Consider the following 17,106-nt stretch of genomic DNA (forward strand, 5'->3'; position numbering starts at 1 on the left):
TTTTGTACAGTTCTTCTATGTATTCTTGCCATCTCTTCTTAATATCTTATGCTTCTGTTAGGTCCATACGATTTCTGTCCTTTATCAAGCCCATCTTTGCATGAAATATTCCCTTGACATTTCCAATTTTCTTGAAGAGATCTCTAGTCTTTCTCATTCTACTGTTTTCCTCTATTTCTTTGCATTGATCACTGAGGAAGGCTTTCTTATCTCTCCTTGCTATTCTTTGGAACAAATTCTATGTTTCAGTAAAGATGGTATATAATTGACACTACTGAAAATTGTGTAAATGCTTCTCAAAAGATAAGAGACATGAGAATAAAAATGGGTGAGAGTTTGTGAAAAAAAGATAATTAATAGTTACTCTATAAATAAATTAGCAACAAGAATATGTTGTACAGCATAGAGAAATATAGCCATTAGTTTGTAACAACTTCAAATGGAATATAATCTATATTGATGATAAAATATATTGATTTTTAATAAAAATATTACAAAAATACTGATTCATTATTTTGTATACCTGAAACTAATGTAATATTGTAGACCAACAGTGCTTCAATAAGACAAAATACTCTATAAAATTGGAAGCTTGATTTTCTGCTGAAATATGTAGGAGAAAGATTAATGTGTGGCAGTGATTGATAATGAATCTAGCAGATAATTTTAAAACAACTTCCATACGAAATGGAAAAAGAAATAGGCTAGAGATAAGCAAAAGATTATCAAGCTTAGGTATGTCAAGGGGAGACAGAAAAATTATATGGAAAGAGCTTAACCACTGAAGTTGGTCTAACAAATGTCCATATCAAATTTCTGAAAATTATTAGCTTTGAGACCATGGGAAATTATATAACTTCTTAGTGCCTCAGACTTCACATGGAAAATATTAAAATTTCAAATGTTATTCTAGGAAACTGATGCAAATGAATTTACCTTTTGAGTGAACTTCAAGGTGAAACATGATGTGTGCGTTGCACTAAGTAAAATGTTTACTTTTCAATATACTGATTTTCTTTAAGATTAGACTTATTTTGACAGAATGGGGTCCACTTCACAAGTCAAGCATCCTTGACATTGAAACAAACAGATATAAAATCACGTATATTTCTTTATATTTTTTATAAATAGTTCTTTGCAAGATCTAAAAGTTGAATGAATTTGTAGCTATCATTGTTTCTGTTGCTGCTGTTTTTCCTTGGTTTTACTTCTTTCCTCAAAACTGTCAGTTAAAAGCAATGTGACTGTAGGAGTGTCATTTAATCAGGTTGAGAATACTTTCAGAGGAATGGTGTAGATGAAATGAAAGATAGAAAAGCATATAACTTTAACTGAAACATATATTATTATTAAATGCTTATTCAGACCTTCCAGTATTAAAATTGATACGCCTGTGTGTCTGAAAATAGAGAGCTAATGCTTAGATGTGCCTTCTTAATTGAACGTTATACTATTGTTTCTATATAAGGTTTCCCTAAGCTTGGTAAGGGCTTCCCTGATGGCTCAGCAGTAAAGAATCTGCCTGCCAAGCAGGAGACATGGCTTTGATCTCTGGGTCAGGAAGATTCCCTGGAGGAGGAAATGGCAGTGCATTCCAGTTTTCTTGCCTGGGAAAATTAATGGACAATGGAGCCTGGTGGGCTACAGTCCATGGTGTTGCACAAGACGCAGACACAACTTAGTGACTAAACAACGACAAGCTTGGAAAGTAACTCATATTATGATACGATTTGAATGTATGCAAGCTATCAGTCCTAAGAGCAAAAATGCTCTGAACCCAAAAAAGTAACAACCTTGTAAGAACAAGAGACTTAAGTACATCTGTAATATGTTTTCTGGATGAGATTTTATCTAGCTAGTTTACAGATGCCATAATAAACCTAGATTTTAAGGGTAACTATTTCACATTTCCCTGCATTTCTGTGTCTACAGTGGGAACATTTGTATGCTCAGCACCTAAAGTATTTTTATCATCTGATTTTGCATATGACCTTTTCACAGTTTCAAGAATTTAAGGGATGTTATAATAAATGCTCATTATAAACTATTATGAGGAAAGGCTGGAATTTTGCTCTGCTCATTTTTTTGTGTCCATCAGTTAAACGACTTGCTTAAAAAAAGAAAAAAACGAATCACTTTTCTCACATTACCTTCCAACATAGGAACTTGACGTGCCATAGTGTTCTAGTATTTCTCTAATATTCTCAGAGAAATGTTAGCATGTCTCACTATGATTATATATTTTTCTTTTCCCTTATATTTCTTTTGATTTTGCTTTAGTTATTTTTGTTTCTTTGTTGTTAAGGTGTCTAATGATTTATGATGTTGATCTTCTTTGTGAATTGTACCTTTTATCATTAAAAATATTCATCTTTGTTTAATTAAAAAAGAAAAAATGTATATTTAGCAGTTATAAGATATCAAATTCTACCCTCACTTAATAATGTTACTAAATTTAAGAAATGATAGATCCACCACATTCAATATTTTAAATGATATATATATATGTAAGTCTATATATATATACATATGTGTATGCAAATATGTACAGACACATGCAAGGAATCACATTTAGAATTCATAATGAAAGAACACTAGGGCGGAATGTTTAATGTATTTCTTTTTTTCTTGTAAAGATTTCTATTATATTTTATTCTAGTTTATTTAGACTAAGTGAAAATTTGGTTCCTTATATTAAGTACATATTTTATATGAAGAAAATCATAGCAATGATATATGAGTGCATATATTAGCACAGGATGAGGATTTTCTCATGCAAATCATTTCAAAATTTTTGAAAATAGATTGGACACCACTGAAGAGAGTAAAGGTAAAGTTGTTGTTTTTTTTTTAAACACTGTAACACTGAACAAATACTTTTGAAGGTCATACACTTGAGACACAGTCTTACTGAAACATTGAGATTTAATATGAAGATTATAGAATGCTCCCACTTTTCAATATCTTCCCACCACACAGAAGGACTTCTGTATAATGTTCTAAAAATATCAATTAAAAGTCAGAAATTATCAGGGAAAATTAAAAACACACAGAATAATATTTTTGTATATAAATGAAAATGACTTTAAATCATAAAGATGCCATGAGGCAAAAAGTATAGGAGTAGGTAAAGGTATTCATGCTAATAATAATCAAAAGAAAGCTAAAGTAACTATATAGAATTTCAGACAAAACAGACTTCAGAACACAGCAAAAGGAAATTATTAGAGATTTTTAAAAAAGGAATTTACCAGACATAAAGAAGCAATCAACTCTCCAAGAAGATTTATTTTCTTAAATATGTATGTAAGGCAAAAATGAATAGAAATTAAAGGAGAGATAGAAAAAGCCATTCTCTTTATAGGATGCTTCAACATCTCTTTGTCAGTAGCTGATAGACAAAGGAGGAAAAAAATCAGTAAGATAGACACTCTCTGAATGGCTCTATCAATAACACTTCTTAATGAACATTTATAGAATATTACATCCAGAGGTAGTAGAAGAAACATTCTTCTCAAGGTGAAATGGGACAACTACCAAGACAGATCTTTTTCTGTGCTATAAACACACCTTAATAACATTTTAAAATCACACAAAATGTTCTCAGCTCACAATGGAATTAGAGTAGGAATCAGTAACAGAAACAAAACTGAAAAAAAAAAAATTTTAATGTTTAGAAATTAAGCAACACTTTTTAAATGACACATGGATTTCAGGAGTTTCAAAATAAGTTAAAAATATGTTTTGGATTAAACAAAAGTGAAAATGCAGCTCTTTAAAATTTGAGAGATACAGTGAAAATAGTGTGTAGAGGGAAATATGTGGCCTTAAATGTATATATCAGAAAAGAAAAAAGATATAAAGTAAATAATCTAAGGCTCTATCATGGAGAAATGTGAAAAGAAGAGCAAATTAAGTTTACAATTCTTCAAATAAAATAAAAAATTAAAACATATGTATATATAAATACATACATATAAAATTAGAAAATATACTATATGTATGTACATGCATGCATATATATACAGACAGACAGACAGACATATATACTCCCTCCCTCTGGAACATCCCTCCCCACTCCCATCCCTGTATTTAATTTTCTAATTCTTAGTCCAACTTATATATATATATAAATTATTATTTATTTGCATTGTTGTACTGCAGAAACAAGCACAACATTGTCAAGCAATTATCCTCCAATTAAAAAAAAAGAAAATTCAATAAAAACAAAGCCTGGTTCTTTGAAAAAAAATCAATGAAATCGATAAAACTCCAACTAGTCTAAGCAGGGGGAAAAAAAGGTGAGAAGACACAAATGAATAATGTATGAAATGAAAGAAAGGAGGTCATCATTATAGATCTACAGATCTCAACATGATAATAAATGAACACTGTGAACAAATCTATGCCCACAAATTTGATAACTTAGTTAAAGTGGATTAATTCCTTAAAGAAACAAACTCCAAAACTCATCCAAAGAGAAATAAATAACCTAGATAATCCTGAATCCATTAAATAAGTTCATAATTAATAAACATCTAGCAAGAAATGTACAAGGCCTAAATTATATCTCTGGGTATTTGTACCAGACAGTTAAATAATAATAATTATACATGATATTTTCCAGAAAATACAATGAGAAGTAATAATACTAATAATTCATTTTATGAGATCAACAGTACCCCAATATCAAAACCAGAAATGACTGTAAAAAAAGGGAAAATAAAGACTACTATATTTTAAATGTAATTGGATTTGGTATGTTATTAATTATAGAGAATTTTTATCTTTTTCATTTTTTAATGACCTTTCTGGTTTTGATATTCACATGATATACATATACAAAAACAAATATGATTCATTCAAAGTTGAGGCTCTTTTAACCATAATATCAATTCCCCAATGGTTCAGTGGTAAAAGATCTACCAGCAATGCAAAAGCCTCATGTTTGATCCCTGAATCAAGAAGATCCCCTGGAAAAGGGAATGACAACCGACTCCAGTATTCTTGCCTAGAGAATCCTATGGACAGAGAAGCCTGATGGGCTACAGTCCACAAGGTTGCAAAAGAGTTGGACATGACTTAGCAATTAAATAACAATGTTCAGTTCATTTCAGTTGCTCCATCGTGTCCGACTCTTTGCCACCCCATGGACTGAAGCACGCCAGGCTTCCCTGTCTATCACTAACTCCCGGAGTTTACCCCAATTCATGTCCATTGAGTCAGTTATGCCATCCAACCATCTCATCTTCTGTCATCCCCTTCTCCTCCTGCCTTCAATCTTTCCCAGGATCAGAGTCTTTTCAAATGAGTCAGCTCTTCGCATCCAGTGGCCAAAGTATTGGAGTTTCAGCTTCAAAATCTGTCCTCCCAATAAACACTCAGGATTGATCTACTTTAGGATGGACTGGTTGCATCTCCTTGCTGTCCAAGGGACTCTCAAGAGTCTTCTCCAACACCACAGTTCAAAAGCATCAATTATTTGGTGCTCAGCTTTCTTTATAGTCCAATTCTCACATCCATACATGACTACTGAAAAAACTATAACCTTGACTAGATGGACCTTTGTTGGCAAAATAATGTCTCTGCTTTTTTTTTATGTCTCTGCTTTTTAATATGCTGTCTAGGTTGGTCATAACTTTCCTTACAAGGAGTAGGTGTCTTTTAATTTCATGGCTGCCATCACCATCTGGAGTGATTTTGGAGCCCAAAAAAATAAAGTCAGCAAACATATCATTAGGATAACAAAGAAAAATCATTTGATTGTAACATTTAACATAGAAAATATTGAAAAAATTTAACAGCCATTCATAACTTTAAAGATCTCAGTAAACTAGAAATAAAAAGATTCATACTTGATTTAATGAATTTAAATATATATATATATATATATATATATATATATATATATATATATATAGAGAGAGAGAGGATGCAGAAGGACAGTTCCAAACCCAAGTAACAACATAAATATTTAACTCTGACAGATTAAGAAATATACTCATATCCAATGAGTTTGAAGCCAATGAGTTGGCCAGGTATATGTGTTCAGAAAGTAGCAAATGTATATAAGTAAAACTTCCTCATCTTACTTAAAGAGCAAACATATAAATAGAGATTTAACGATTCACTGAATAATATTTGTACAAGGATAAAAAACAAGATTATAACAGGTGATCTTCCAATGTTGACAAAAAGAAATGAGAACAGATGGGAAGACCCTACAGGGTTATTTATGTAGACTGTGTGAGAAGCATTAAAAGAAGAAACAAAAAATGAATGAGCTGAAAGGTGGAGGTAAAAATTGAGAGTGAGATATGAAGATATGCTTAACTCTAGAGATATTTTGAAAAGGGAAAGAAAGGATCATTGTGGTTTTCAGTTGCAAATTTGCAAGGGAACCCCAAGCAAGTGTAGTAGGAACACAGACCAGACCTTAGATTGTTAAAAAGTCAGTTATACGTGAGTGAGGTGAAAGTTGGGTATACCACATCTCATGGGATAAGGGCTGAAATGAGCATATCATAGTTTTACTAGGGTCCTTTGTCTCCAAGTAAACAATTTCCTTCGCATATCTCAGCCTAGTTTATTCCTGTGCAAAAAAAAGATAACAATAATGTAATTCATAAAATGATTGTGAGCATTAAATTTTTGTAGTGTATTTTTTGCAACGTATATATGCAGTGATGAGCACCTCTTTATTAATATTATTGCTGTCTCATTTTTTAAAACATTGACAGAGCAGAAGAGAAAAGGAGAATTGCTGATTTTCTCAGGTAATTTTCAGTGATGACATACTGGAGTTTTCAATCATGGCAAATATCATGGTCAGTGAATGATGGACTGGGAGAGGTATCAGTTCAGTTCAGTCACTCAGTCGTATCCAACTCTTTGCGACCCCATCAATCGCAGCATGCCGGGCCTCCCTGTCCGTCACCAACTCCCGGAGTTCACTCAGAGTCGCGTCCATTGAGTCCGTGATGCCATCCAGCCATCTCATCCTCGGTCGTCCCCTTCTTCTCCTGCCCCCAATCCCTCCCAGCATCAAAGTCTTCTCCAATGAGTCAATTCTTTGCATGAGGTGGCCAAAGTACTGGAGTTTCAGCTTTAACATCATTCCTTCCAAAGAAATCCCCAGGTTGATCTCCTTTAGAATGGACTGATTGGATCGCCTTGCAGTCCAAGGGACTCTCAAGTCTTCTCCAACACCACGGTTCAAAAGCATCAATTCTTCGGCGCTCAGCCTTCTTCACAGTCCAACTCTCACATCCATATAAGTAAGTTGAATTTAAAAGTTGGAGATTTAAGTGATGGTTAGAACTAAAGTGGGCTTCCCTGATGGCTCAGGGGTAAAGAGTCTCCCTGCCAATGCAGGAGATGTGAGTTCGATCCCTGGGTCAGGGAGATCCTCTAGAGAAGAAAATGGCAACCCACTGCAGTATTCCTGCCTGGAAAATACATGGACAGAGAAGTCTGGTGGGTTATAGCCCATGGGGTTGCAAGAGTCAGTCACAGCTTAGTGACTAAACAACAACAACAAAAACAAGAACTAAAGTACATTTATACAGATAGGAAAGGAAAATAGAAAAAATTGGATTGAAAATTCAAGTTAAGGTCAGGATAACATATATATATATATATATATATATATATATATATAATATGTACATATGTAAAATGTAAATGTACATATGTAATATGTAAAATGCACATATGTAAATATGTAAATACATATATGTACATATGTAAATACATTGTTAAGATGAATATTTAAAAGAAAGTGAAAACTGATGTCATGTCAAATACATTGATTCTTAATAACATAGAGTTCAGTACTTTCATGTATAATTGATTTCTTAACTGTGTTGTAGGCAACTGCTATGTCTTAAAATCCTGGTTATTGAGTAACATTGATTACTCAATAATAATAATTATTGATTTCAAATTTGAAGACATTTAAGTTTTTTCCCTTTTCTTAAGAAAATACAATATTATTTTGTAGTATGACCAGGAATTCCCAGGATTTTGTGTTAATAATACTTGCCATTGTGATGTAACATGTAATGGTGTAGAATGTGAACTATAGTGAGGAGAAGCCCAGAATGGAAATTGAAAATAAATGTACTTAAACTCTTCACAATTGAAGGGCTTTATCATCTATTCATTTATTATTTATTGGTTCTGCACAAGCTGTTTGAACACACTATTTTCCATTTTTTCATCTTAAAGTTGGGCAATAAAAGCAAAACAAACAAAAAACCCATTAAATTCCTCATAAAGTTTAACTCCTTTTTGAGAAATTTAATCACAGACTGATAGCTGTGAAAATCCGCTATGCTACTAAATATAAGGGACTTGACTAAAAGGATTAAGAGGCAGTCAGAAACATACTGCAAATTGGAATTATCATTTAATTACATATATATGTGCATGTGTGTGTATACTGTTTTATAGCAATGGTTATAAGAAAAGAAATACTCAGATTCTTGGAAAAATAATTCCAAGTTGTAATTGTGTACTTAGCAGAGGAGAGTCTTCCTTGGTGGCTCACACAGTGAAGAATCTGCCTATAACACATGAGACATGAGTTCGGCCCTGGGTCAGGAAGATCCCTGGAGAAGGGAATGGCTGGCTAGCGGTGGTGGTGAAGTTGCTAAGTCGTGTCCAACTCTTTGGGTTCCCGTGGACTGCAGTCCGTGGGAATCCAAAGAGTTGGACATAACTGAGTGACTAACACTTTCACTTTTTCTTTTTTTTTCATACAAAAGAGTCAACAGAAATTCTCAAACAAGGAGAGAGATTTACAAAATTATCTCCTCTCACTCTTTTTCTCTTAGGAACTAAAATGATGTAGCATGCTGACATTTTATTAATTCTTTTCAGATCCCTCAGTACTTGGAAATTGCCTCAAATATAGAGCTAGCATATTTGCATTTGTTTTAAAAATTCTTATTTTATTTCAATTTTTTTATGGCCACACTGCACAGATTATGGGGATCATAGTTCCCCAGCCAGGGACTGAACCCCAGACACAATGATAACACAACATCCTAACCACTGGACTACCATGGAACATCCAGGAATTCTCATTTTAATACAGCAATTACTAAAACTTGTCCAGTGAATTTCATTATTATTTTTACCATTTTATTTATTTATTTTTGGCTGTGCTGGCCCTTTGTTTTTGCACAGGTTCTTGTCTAGTTGCAATGCTCGGACTTCTCATTGTGTTGGCTTCCCTTGTTGCAGAGTACAAGCTCTAGGGCGTGCGGGCTTCAGCAGTCATGGCTCCCAGGCCCTAGAGCACAGGTTCAGTAGTTGTAGAGCACAAAGGCTTACTTGTTCCATGGCACGTGGGATCTTCCCAGACCAGAGACTGAACTCATGTCTCTTGAATCGGCAGCATATTCTTTATCACTGAGCCACAAGGGAAGCCCTGTCCAAGGACTTTTAAGATGCCCTCCTCTTAAAGACAAGGAATAACATATCCTTTCTAATCTTTTCTTCAAAACACTTGTTTTTCCTCTGTGGCTCAAGATTAGGGTTATATTTTAACACTTCTTTCTATGCACACCTCTACCATTCCATCTTGATGAAGAATTTTAACAGCTATTACTTAAGAAGTAGTTGTCTAGCTCTTCTAACATGGAATATGGTGAGTGCATGTACAACCAATCATATCCATAATTCAAAGAAGCTTGCGACTTATGTTTTAAAGATCTCTATGATTCTCATAGTTTTATGTAATAAATATGTAAACTATTTAATGGACTTCATGTAAATGTAACTAGAACTTAAGAGTTAAGAAATTTCAGAGGAATGTAAATAATACCAAGATCAACAAATTCATTTTGCCAAAGAGGATAGATCACAGGAAGATCTAAGGTGCTGACCTCAAATGACTTTTACAGTTAGTGATAGAATTTGGTACAAAATAAATTTTAATTTTTTTTTTTCTAGTGGATCATACCACTGTTTCACTCATGTGTTGATCTAATACTTTTTTGACCACAAAGATTACATTTTTCAAAATATGTAAGTAACATACATGTATTACATAAAATATGTACACATACACTTCTGTAAAGGTAAACATGCAATGTAATTAAAAAGTTATGTATGATTATTGCCAACCCTTTCCCATGTAAATTTTAAGTATTTTCATATTGTTTAACTCCTGAATGAAGGCCATTTACTGTGGTATTATAAATAAAAATGAATCTCTAGATATTTACAAGTATTGAAATATTAGGCCTAGTGCTTTCAGTAGTGTGAATGATGTACCATAATATTACTAATTTACGAGCACCAAAAGACCTCTGCTCACCTTGTCACTTTTGCGGTTTCTCATTGCACATGCACTTATTTCCATTCATTATTTTTATTTTTTTCCTTTTTTAACCTTAATTTGTTTGCCTGTTTTTTGTAGATCAAATATGTTTTTGATTTCTTTTCCTGTTAACATCTCTATGGTTCTTATGGGCTAAATGCATTCCCATAAAATTCATATTTTGAAGTCCTAACCATCAGTATTTTAGAATATTACTATATTTGGAGAAAGGACTTTTAATGAGTTAATGAAGATTAGAAAAAAGAAGTCATGTGAGTGGACTCAGTGTGACTGCTGTCCTTAGAGAAGAATGAGCCTGGGCGGGGGGTTGGGGTCAGGGACAAAAACATGCAGAGAAATGAAGAAAAGACAACTATGGAAAAGCCAAGCAAAGAGACCCTCGGAAGAAAGCAACTCTACAGACCCCTTGATCTTAGACTTTTAGCTTCCAGAACTGCAAGGAAAAAGTTGTTCAAGTCACCCAGTCTGCATTGCTTTGTCGTGGCAGCCCTAACAAATGAATTCAGTGGTTTAGCAAACATAAAAGATAGAAGTACTAAAAAAAAGCTTATTCATTTGGTGCAAGTAAGACCCACCAATTTCATGTGCTTGCTTAGTATCTCAGTCACATGCCTTGAAATGACCTACTTCCCCTAAGTCTTCTTTGTGTCATCGTTGCTTCTGATATATAAATGCATGCAGAGGCAGTCAGATTCTCCAGCAAGGTGCAACAAGCAGTCACTGTTGACAAGAATCAGCTGGAAGTGATCTGCATAGTAACCTTCTTCAAAGGACCCTGCATTATGGCATAGCCCGTCATGTTGCTGGGGCAGACCCAGAAGCTGACATATTGTTTTCCTTCAGAATAGTTATGGAATCACCAGCTTGGGGCAGACCCAGAAGCTGACATATTTTTTTCCTTCAGAATAGTTATGGAATTACCAGCTTTTTAAAAAATTACATGAACACTTCCCAAAGCAAAGTATATTGCAAATTATCACACTCCATCAAGACTGAATGCAGTTCCCTGGGATGAGACAAAGGTAAAGCCATCAAAGTGGGGAAGAACAGTTGATCTTGATAAGGAAGGCAAGCAGAGTCTCCAGTTATGAGACACCAAAAGAACAACGGGAAATGCAGATTCAAATGGCCAAATTGGCACAGCATAACTATCAGATATTTATTTCTGAAGCAAGAATTTAATAATAAATAGGACTGAATATAATTTGCCTACATGATTTCTATTTCTACCCATTTTCCCCATATGTGAATGTTTCCTTTCACACTTTACAATACAAATATAATTATAAATATTTCAGAAATGCAGCTGGATATAGATGATGTCTTCAGAAAGGGTTCATAAGTAACTTTTATGTTTCCTATATATTGTTTAATATTTCAGTAGTCACTTGTATAGTTATAATATTAAGAAAATATATTCTTACTTTATAGGTAGTTACCTGTTGTGTTAAGGGCCTTTCTAGATATTTTGTAAATTTCACTTAAAAGTGATGTATCAGTATATGAGTGCAGCTTACCTATCTGCTTATAAAATCTAGTATTTCTGAGAAACTTCATCAAACTAAAAAGTAAGTTTATTTTACAAAGGGAAGTTATGATATTGTTTATATTAGAATTGTAGATAATAGAGTAAAGAAGTAACTCTGAGCTCCAATAGAATGATATTCCAAATTGAAATTCATGTTAATAAAATAAATAAATCAACTGCTAGATCTTGCATTAATGTACATTTGGGTGTTATATTTGGTTTGAATTTTCCAAAGTTCCTGATGTTTCATTTGTTTGGTAATTATTAATAAATATTTTTAGAAATTCTATAAATCCATTCTGCATTATTTGATAAATGTTTTATCTTCTTGGCTCATCAAAGAATCATTAGCTTGTAAGAAACTCTGAGAAGCTGTATACAAATTTCTCTTCCCTTGTATAAATCAATGACATTTTCCCCAAAAATGTTTCATAATAACACAACTTAAATTTTTGGTATGATAGAAGACTGCAATGATCTGCTGATTTGTTAAAACCAACCTTTCACGCGCTGGCACAATATTAAAACAAAACCAATATTTATTTTCATCTGAATTTCAGCCTGAGGCTTCTTTTATAAAGAGTTTTTTTTTAATTTTCTTTTTAAAAATTTTATTTCTTTGGAAAACAACATTTTCATGAACACTTTTAATAGGAACTAATATTAAGATCAAACATTGCTTTTAAAATTTGGGACTTACATATTGACTTTGTTATTATCGTATTTATTTCAATTTTCTGAAAGGGCAGGAAAAAACAAATATATATTGGCATACATTTTAAAAAAGAAAAAAGAGCAGTTTAATTATAAGAAGATGGAGTTCAGAAAGTTTTCTTCTTTTTTCCTTAAAAGGAATGAGAAGTCGGCATGTTGCTATTGCTCCTTGACATAAAGACAGTGTCTTTGTTTTATGTCATCTATGTCTGAATCCTGCAATGTCATCACAGCAGAGAGTACTCTACACCGCTTTAAATGATAAGAGTTTCAATAGGCACTTTAGTGGAATTAAGAAAAATCTAACACTCTTCCACCGTGATGCCACATAGCTATCTTCGTTCTAGGTTGTCACGTCAGTAAATTGTATTGAATAGGCCTGAGCTTGTCTCAGTGTGTTTCCAAAAGAACAAAACAAAACCAAGCAAGTACACACTAGAGGATTTATCTTGTGTTGGCAGAATAAACCAAAACTGACAGTATGATAAATATAGCAACTTGCTAGAAACCAGATAATCAAAGGAATCTTGTCCTAGAAAGCTGTGTGTGTGTCTTGTCCTAGAAAGCTGTGTGTGTGGGTGTGTGTGGGTGTGTGTGTGTGTGTGTGCGTGCATGCGCACGCGTGTGATTTCTATTTATGTTCCTTTCCCTTAAATTTCTTCTGCTGGCTGTGTTTTAGCCTTTGCCTCTCCTCTAAGTGACTTTATCAGGGTTATAACTCTCTTCTTCTCCAAACATGTCTGCCAAGACTTTAAAGCGGGGTCCCCAGTCTGTCAGGTAGCTGTACTCCTGGTCTGCCTCGGTGGTCGGAGACTCTATGGAGCTAAGAGAGTCGGCTACTGATCCGTTGCCTTCGTAGGCATATGTTGCCAGTGAATCATATGGTGGGGCAGTGGGGTCCCCATCATTTTCTTGTAGCCTTTGATTAATGAAATCCCTTATGTCTGTGTTATCTTCCACTGGTGGTCTCTGACGAGGTAAACACAGAGAATCTGGTTTGATATCCCTGCGAATTTTGTTATCTTCAATCACTTTTGGGTTTCTCAGAGCACCAATGTCGAAAGCCTGGGTGTCCTCCTCCCCACCTCCTTCATCATCATAATGGATAACGTTGTCTCTGATGTCTTCCTTAGAGGTCATCAAGGTGTCTTTCTTCTTTTGCCTTCTCAGAGCTACATACAGCACAACTATGGCTAGAACAAGACAAAAATGGCAAAGTGAGACTATGTCTGCTCATCTCTCCATAAGAAATTAAATTGATCAGGGCTGGCTGAGTTTTTTAATGACATCCTATTATTTTCAAAGTACACATGTTATAATCTGTATGGATCATATCTATGCTGATTTTCTTTTTTTCTTTAATTTTTATTTTTACTTTATTTTACCTTACAATACTGTATTGGTTTTGCCAGACATTGACATGAATCCACCACGATTTTCATTGTTTAAATTCAGTTTCATTTTTAAATTGTAACTAAAGTGCAAAACATTGCAAAACTCACAAATTCTGATAACAGTAGCCTTATATTTGACATATGTTTAAATAGCTCAGTGTCAGGTAATTTTTTACAAAATTAAAAAAAAGCAGACAGAGAAAGGCAAATATATAACTTATATGTTGAATTTGTTAAAATGGTGCAAATGGACCTATTTACAAAACAGAAATAGAGTCACAGATGTAGGAAACAAACTTTTGGCTACCAAGGGAGAAAGGCAGGAGAAACTGGCAGATTGGAATTGACATATACACACTACTATATATAAAATAGATAATGAATAAGAACCTATGATGTGGCTCAGGGAACTGTAGGCAATATCTTGTAATGATCTAGATGGGAATCTAAAAGCAAGTGGATATATGTATATGAATGCCACTTCACTTTTCTATATACGGAAACTAACACAGCACTGTAAATCAACTATACTCTAATAAAAAATTAATTTAAAAAAGAAAAAAAATAAAGAAAAGAATGGTTTGTCCAATCATACATAGAACTGTATAGCATTTCAGTAATAAAACTTGGGTCTTCTCTGGTACCTCATCTGGTAAAGAATCAGCCTGCAATTCAAGAGACCCCAGTTTGAATCCTGGATCAGGAAGATCTCCTGGAGAAGGGATAGGCTACCCACTCCTGTATTCTTGGGCATCCCTGATGGCTCAGACAGTAAAGAATCTGCCTGCAATGCAGGAACCTCGGGTTTGATCCCTGGGTTGGGAAGATCCCCTGAAGGAGGGCATGGCAACCCACTCCAGTATTCTTGCCTTGAGAATCCCCATGGACAGAGGAGCCTGGTGAGCTACAGTCCATGGGGTCGCAAAGAGTCAGATACGATGAGTGACTAAGCACACACAATAAAACTTGAGGGGCTTCCCAGGTGGCTCTAGTGGAAGAGAACTTGCCTGCCGATGCAGGAGACATAGAGACCCAGTTTCAATCCATGGGTCAGGAAGACCCCCTAGAGGAGGGCATGGCAACCCTCTCCAGTATTTTTGGCTAGAGAATCCCATGGACAGAGGAGCCTGGAGGGCTACAGTCTATAGGGTGGCAAAGAGTTGGATGTGACTGAAGTGATTTAGCACACAGTAAAACTTGAATATTGTTGCCCATAACTGACACTTAGATATTATTCATATCTAGATTTACATTGTGTTAACATTGCTTTATTTCTGACAAAATAAACACAAATCACAGAAAAGTCACTTTTAAAAGCATTAAACAAAAGAAAAAAAGAAAGAATATACAATATAAGAGTCAGCTTTCCAAATTATGTCAAGTAAGACCACAAATTATTTAAATTCTGTGCCTTACCATATTGAGATATTCTCCAAACTAAATGCCTGGTAATCAGCTGGCCTTCTTTAAACAAGATCATACTTTAAAACACTTAATTTATAGACTCTTGTCATTGAATATCTTTTTTTCCCCATCGACTTATGGTCATCATTATATATATATATATATGAGTGAATAAACACAGATTCACACCATTAAGTCAGTGCCCAGTTTTGCCTGGAATAATTCTCCCCTCTCCTCCATAGCAGTGGCAATGGATTGAAAGCCAAATGTGTTTAACACAACATTGTTTGGAAGGAAGATCTTGTCACAGGATTAGAAAGTAGGAGACTACATGATGATTAAAGCAAGTTTATTCCCTTTTCTTCCAAAATTAAGGAGGAAGATAGAGGAGATAAAGTTAGAGCTTCTGTACAATGGGTTTTGAAGAGATGTTCAGCACTCTTCACTTCTGGGCTTTATGCAGATCTCAGAACTGAAAACATTATGGTTTGTTCAACCAAAGTGTGTGTGAAAGAGTTTAAACCTCATAGAGAGACCTGCATATGTATAAAATGGCTTTAGAGTTGCCATGACTGAAAAAGACACTGGTTAGATGTGCTTGAGAGTGAAATATAAGTTCCTGGGCACCACAAGATTCTCATGCTTTCACTCACCCTAGGAAATATATAAAATGGCTAAGAATAAGATGATCTAACTAAAGGGATCTGAGATTGGCTACAGAGATCAAACAGATGGGTCTGTAAGCAGACCCCGTGGTAAGACTGAGTGTCAACATGCATAGCTGTGTACCAGCAGTTCACACCTAGGTGCAAGGTGGACACTTGGTAAATACCTAGCATGTGTGTGCTAAATTGCCTCAGTCATGTACAACTCTTTCATGGACTTTAGCCCACCAGGCTCCTCTGTTTATGAGATTTTTCAGGCAAGAATATTGGAGTGGGTTGCTATGCTCTCCTACAGGAGACCTTCCTGATCCAGGAATCAAAGCCAGGCTTCCTCATTGCAGGTGGATGCTTTACTGTCCAAGCCACACATCCTAGTAAGTACTTTAAATTTTTATTTTCTATCCCAGAGATAAAGGTATGTCTGTACATTTGTCAGAATATTTTGGCTAAATAATGCACATGCATAGATATAAGCTGATTCCACAGAGCCCAACTGTACTTCTGTTGCAATTTTCATGTAAAGGAATGACTGGAAAAATAAAAAAAAATGTTTTAAATCTCTCTTTTTTTGTGAATCCAGTAGAGGATGAATAAATGAAACAGAGTCAGCTGAACAAAGTTTATGGGAAAGGGACACCCCTGAGGTAGGTTTTCATTCTCACAGAGATGTTACAGAATGCATTTTCTTCAATCCTTTCCCTTCACTGTGCTTCTCGATATTTTAGTGTGTTCTGTTCTGTCCTAGTGGGAATGGTGAGAGTTTTGATATAAGGAGATCTGAAAAAAGTGGAATAAGAATTGCTTCTGCCCAGCACTTTAGACAGAAAAAAAAAAAAAAATTCAGAGGTGCCTTTACTTATTTCCTGTGCTTTCTCTTTTTTTTTCATTCTTTATTGAACCACTATTGGACAACTACTCTTTGTCTAGTATCATTTTAAAGGTTCTACAATACAATAATTATCAGGATGTAAAAAAATGAATTTAAAACTGCTGCTGTAAATGGGATAGAAAAGTTCATTGCAGCAAGTGCCACAAATTTCAAGTTTCAAG

At 34.5% G+C, this 17,106-nt stretch overlaps 1 protein-coding gene across 3 annotated transcripts in view; it reads right to left on the bottom strand.

Moving 5' to 3' along the window:
- Positions 1–13,150: 13,150 nt before the first annotated feature.
- The window catches only part of CDH12 (cadherin 12), a 326,182-nt gene continuing 322,226 nt past the window's right edge, over positions 13,151–17,106 (bottom strand). For 2 of the 3 annotated variants that reach the window (XM_040262491.1, XM_040262494.1), the window contains one exon: positions 13,151–13,786. In XM_040262491.1, the coding sequence (XP_040118425.1) occupies positions 13,287–13,786 (500 nt within the window). In that variant the 3' untranslated portion in view covers positions 13,151–13,286. The remainder of the gene's footprint in view (positions 13,787–17,106) is intronic. The other variant, XM_040262493.1, reaches the window with a different exon arrangement.

Source organism: Oryx dammah, unplaced genomic scaffold, assembly GCF_014754425.2.
Source record: "Oryx dammah isolate SB20612 unplaced genomic scaffold, SCBI_Odam_1.1 HiC_scaffold_20, whole genome shotgun sequence".
In the NCBI taxonomy this organism is placed as follows: Eukaryota; Metazoa; Chordata; class Mammalia; order Artiodactyla; family Bovidae; genus Oryx; species Oryx dammah.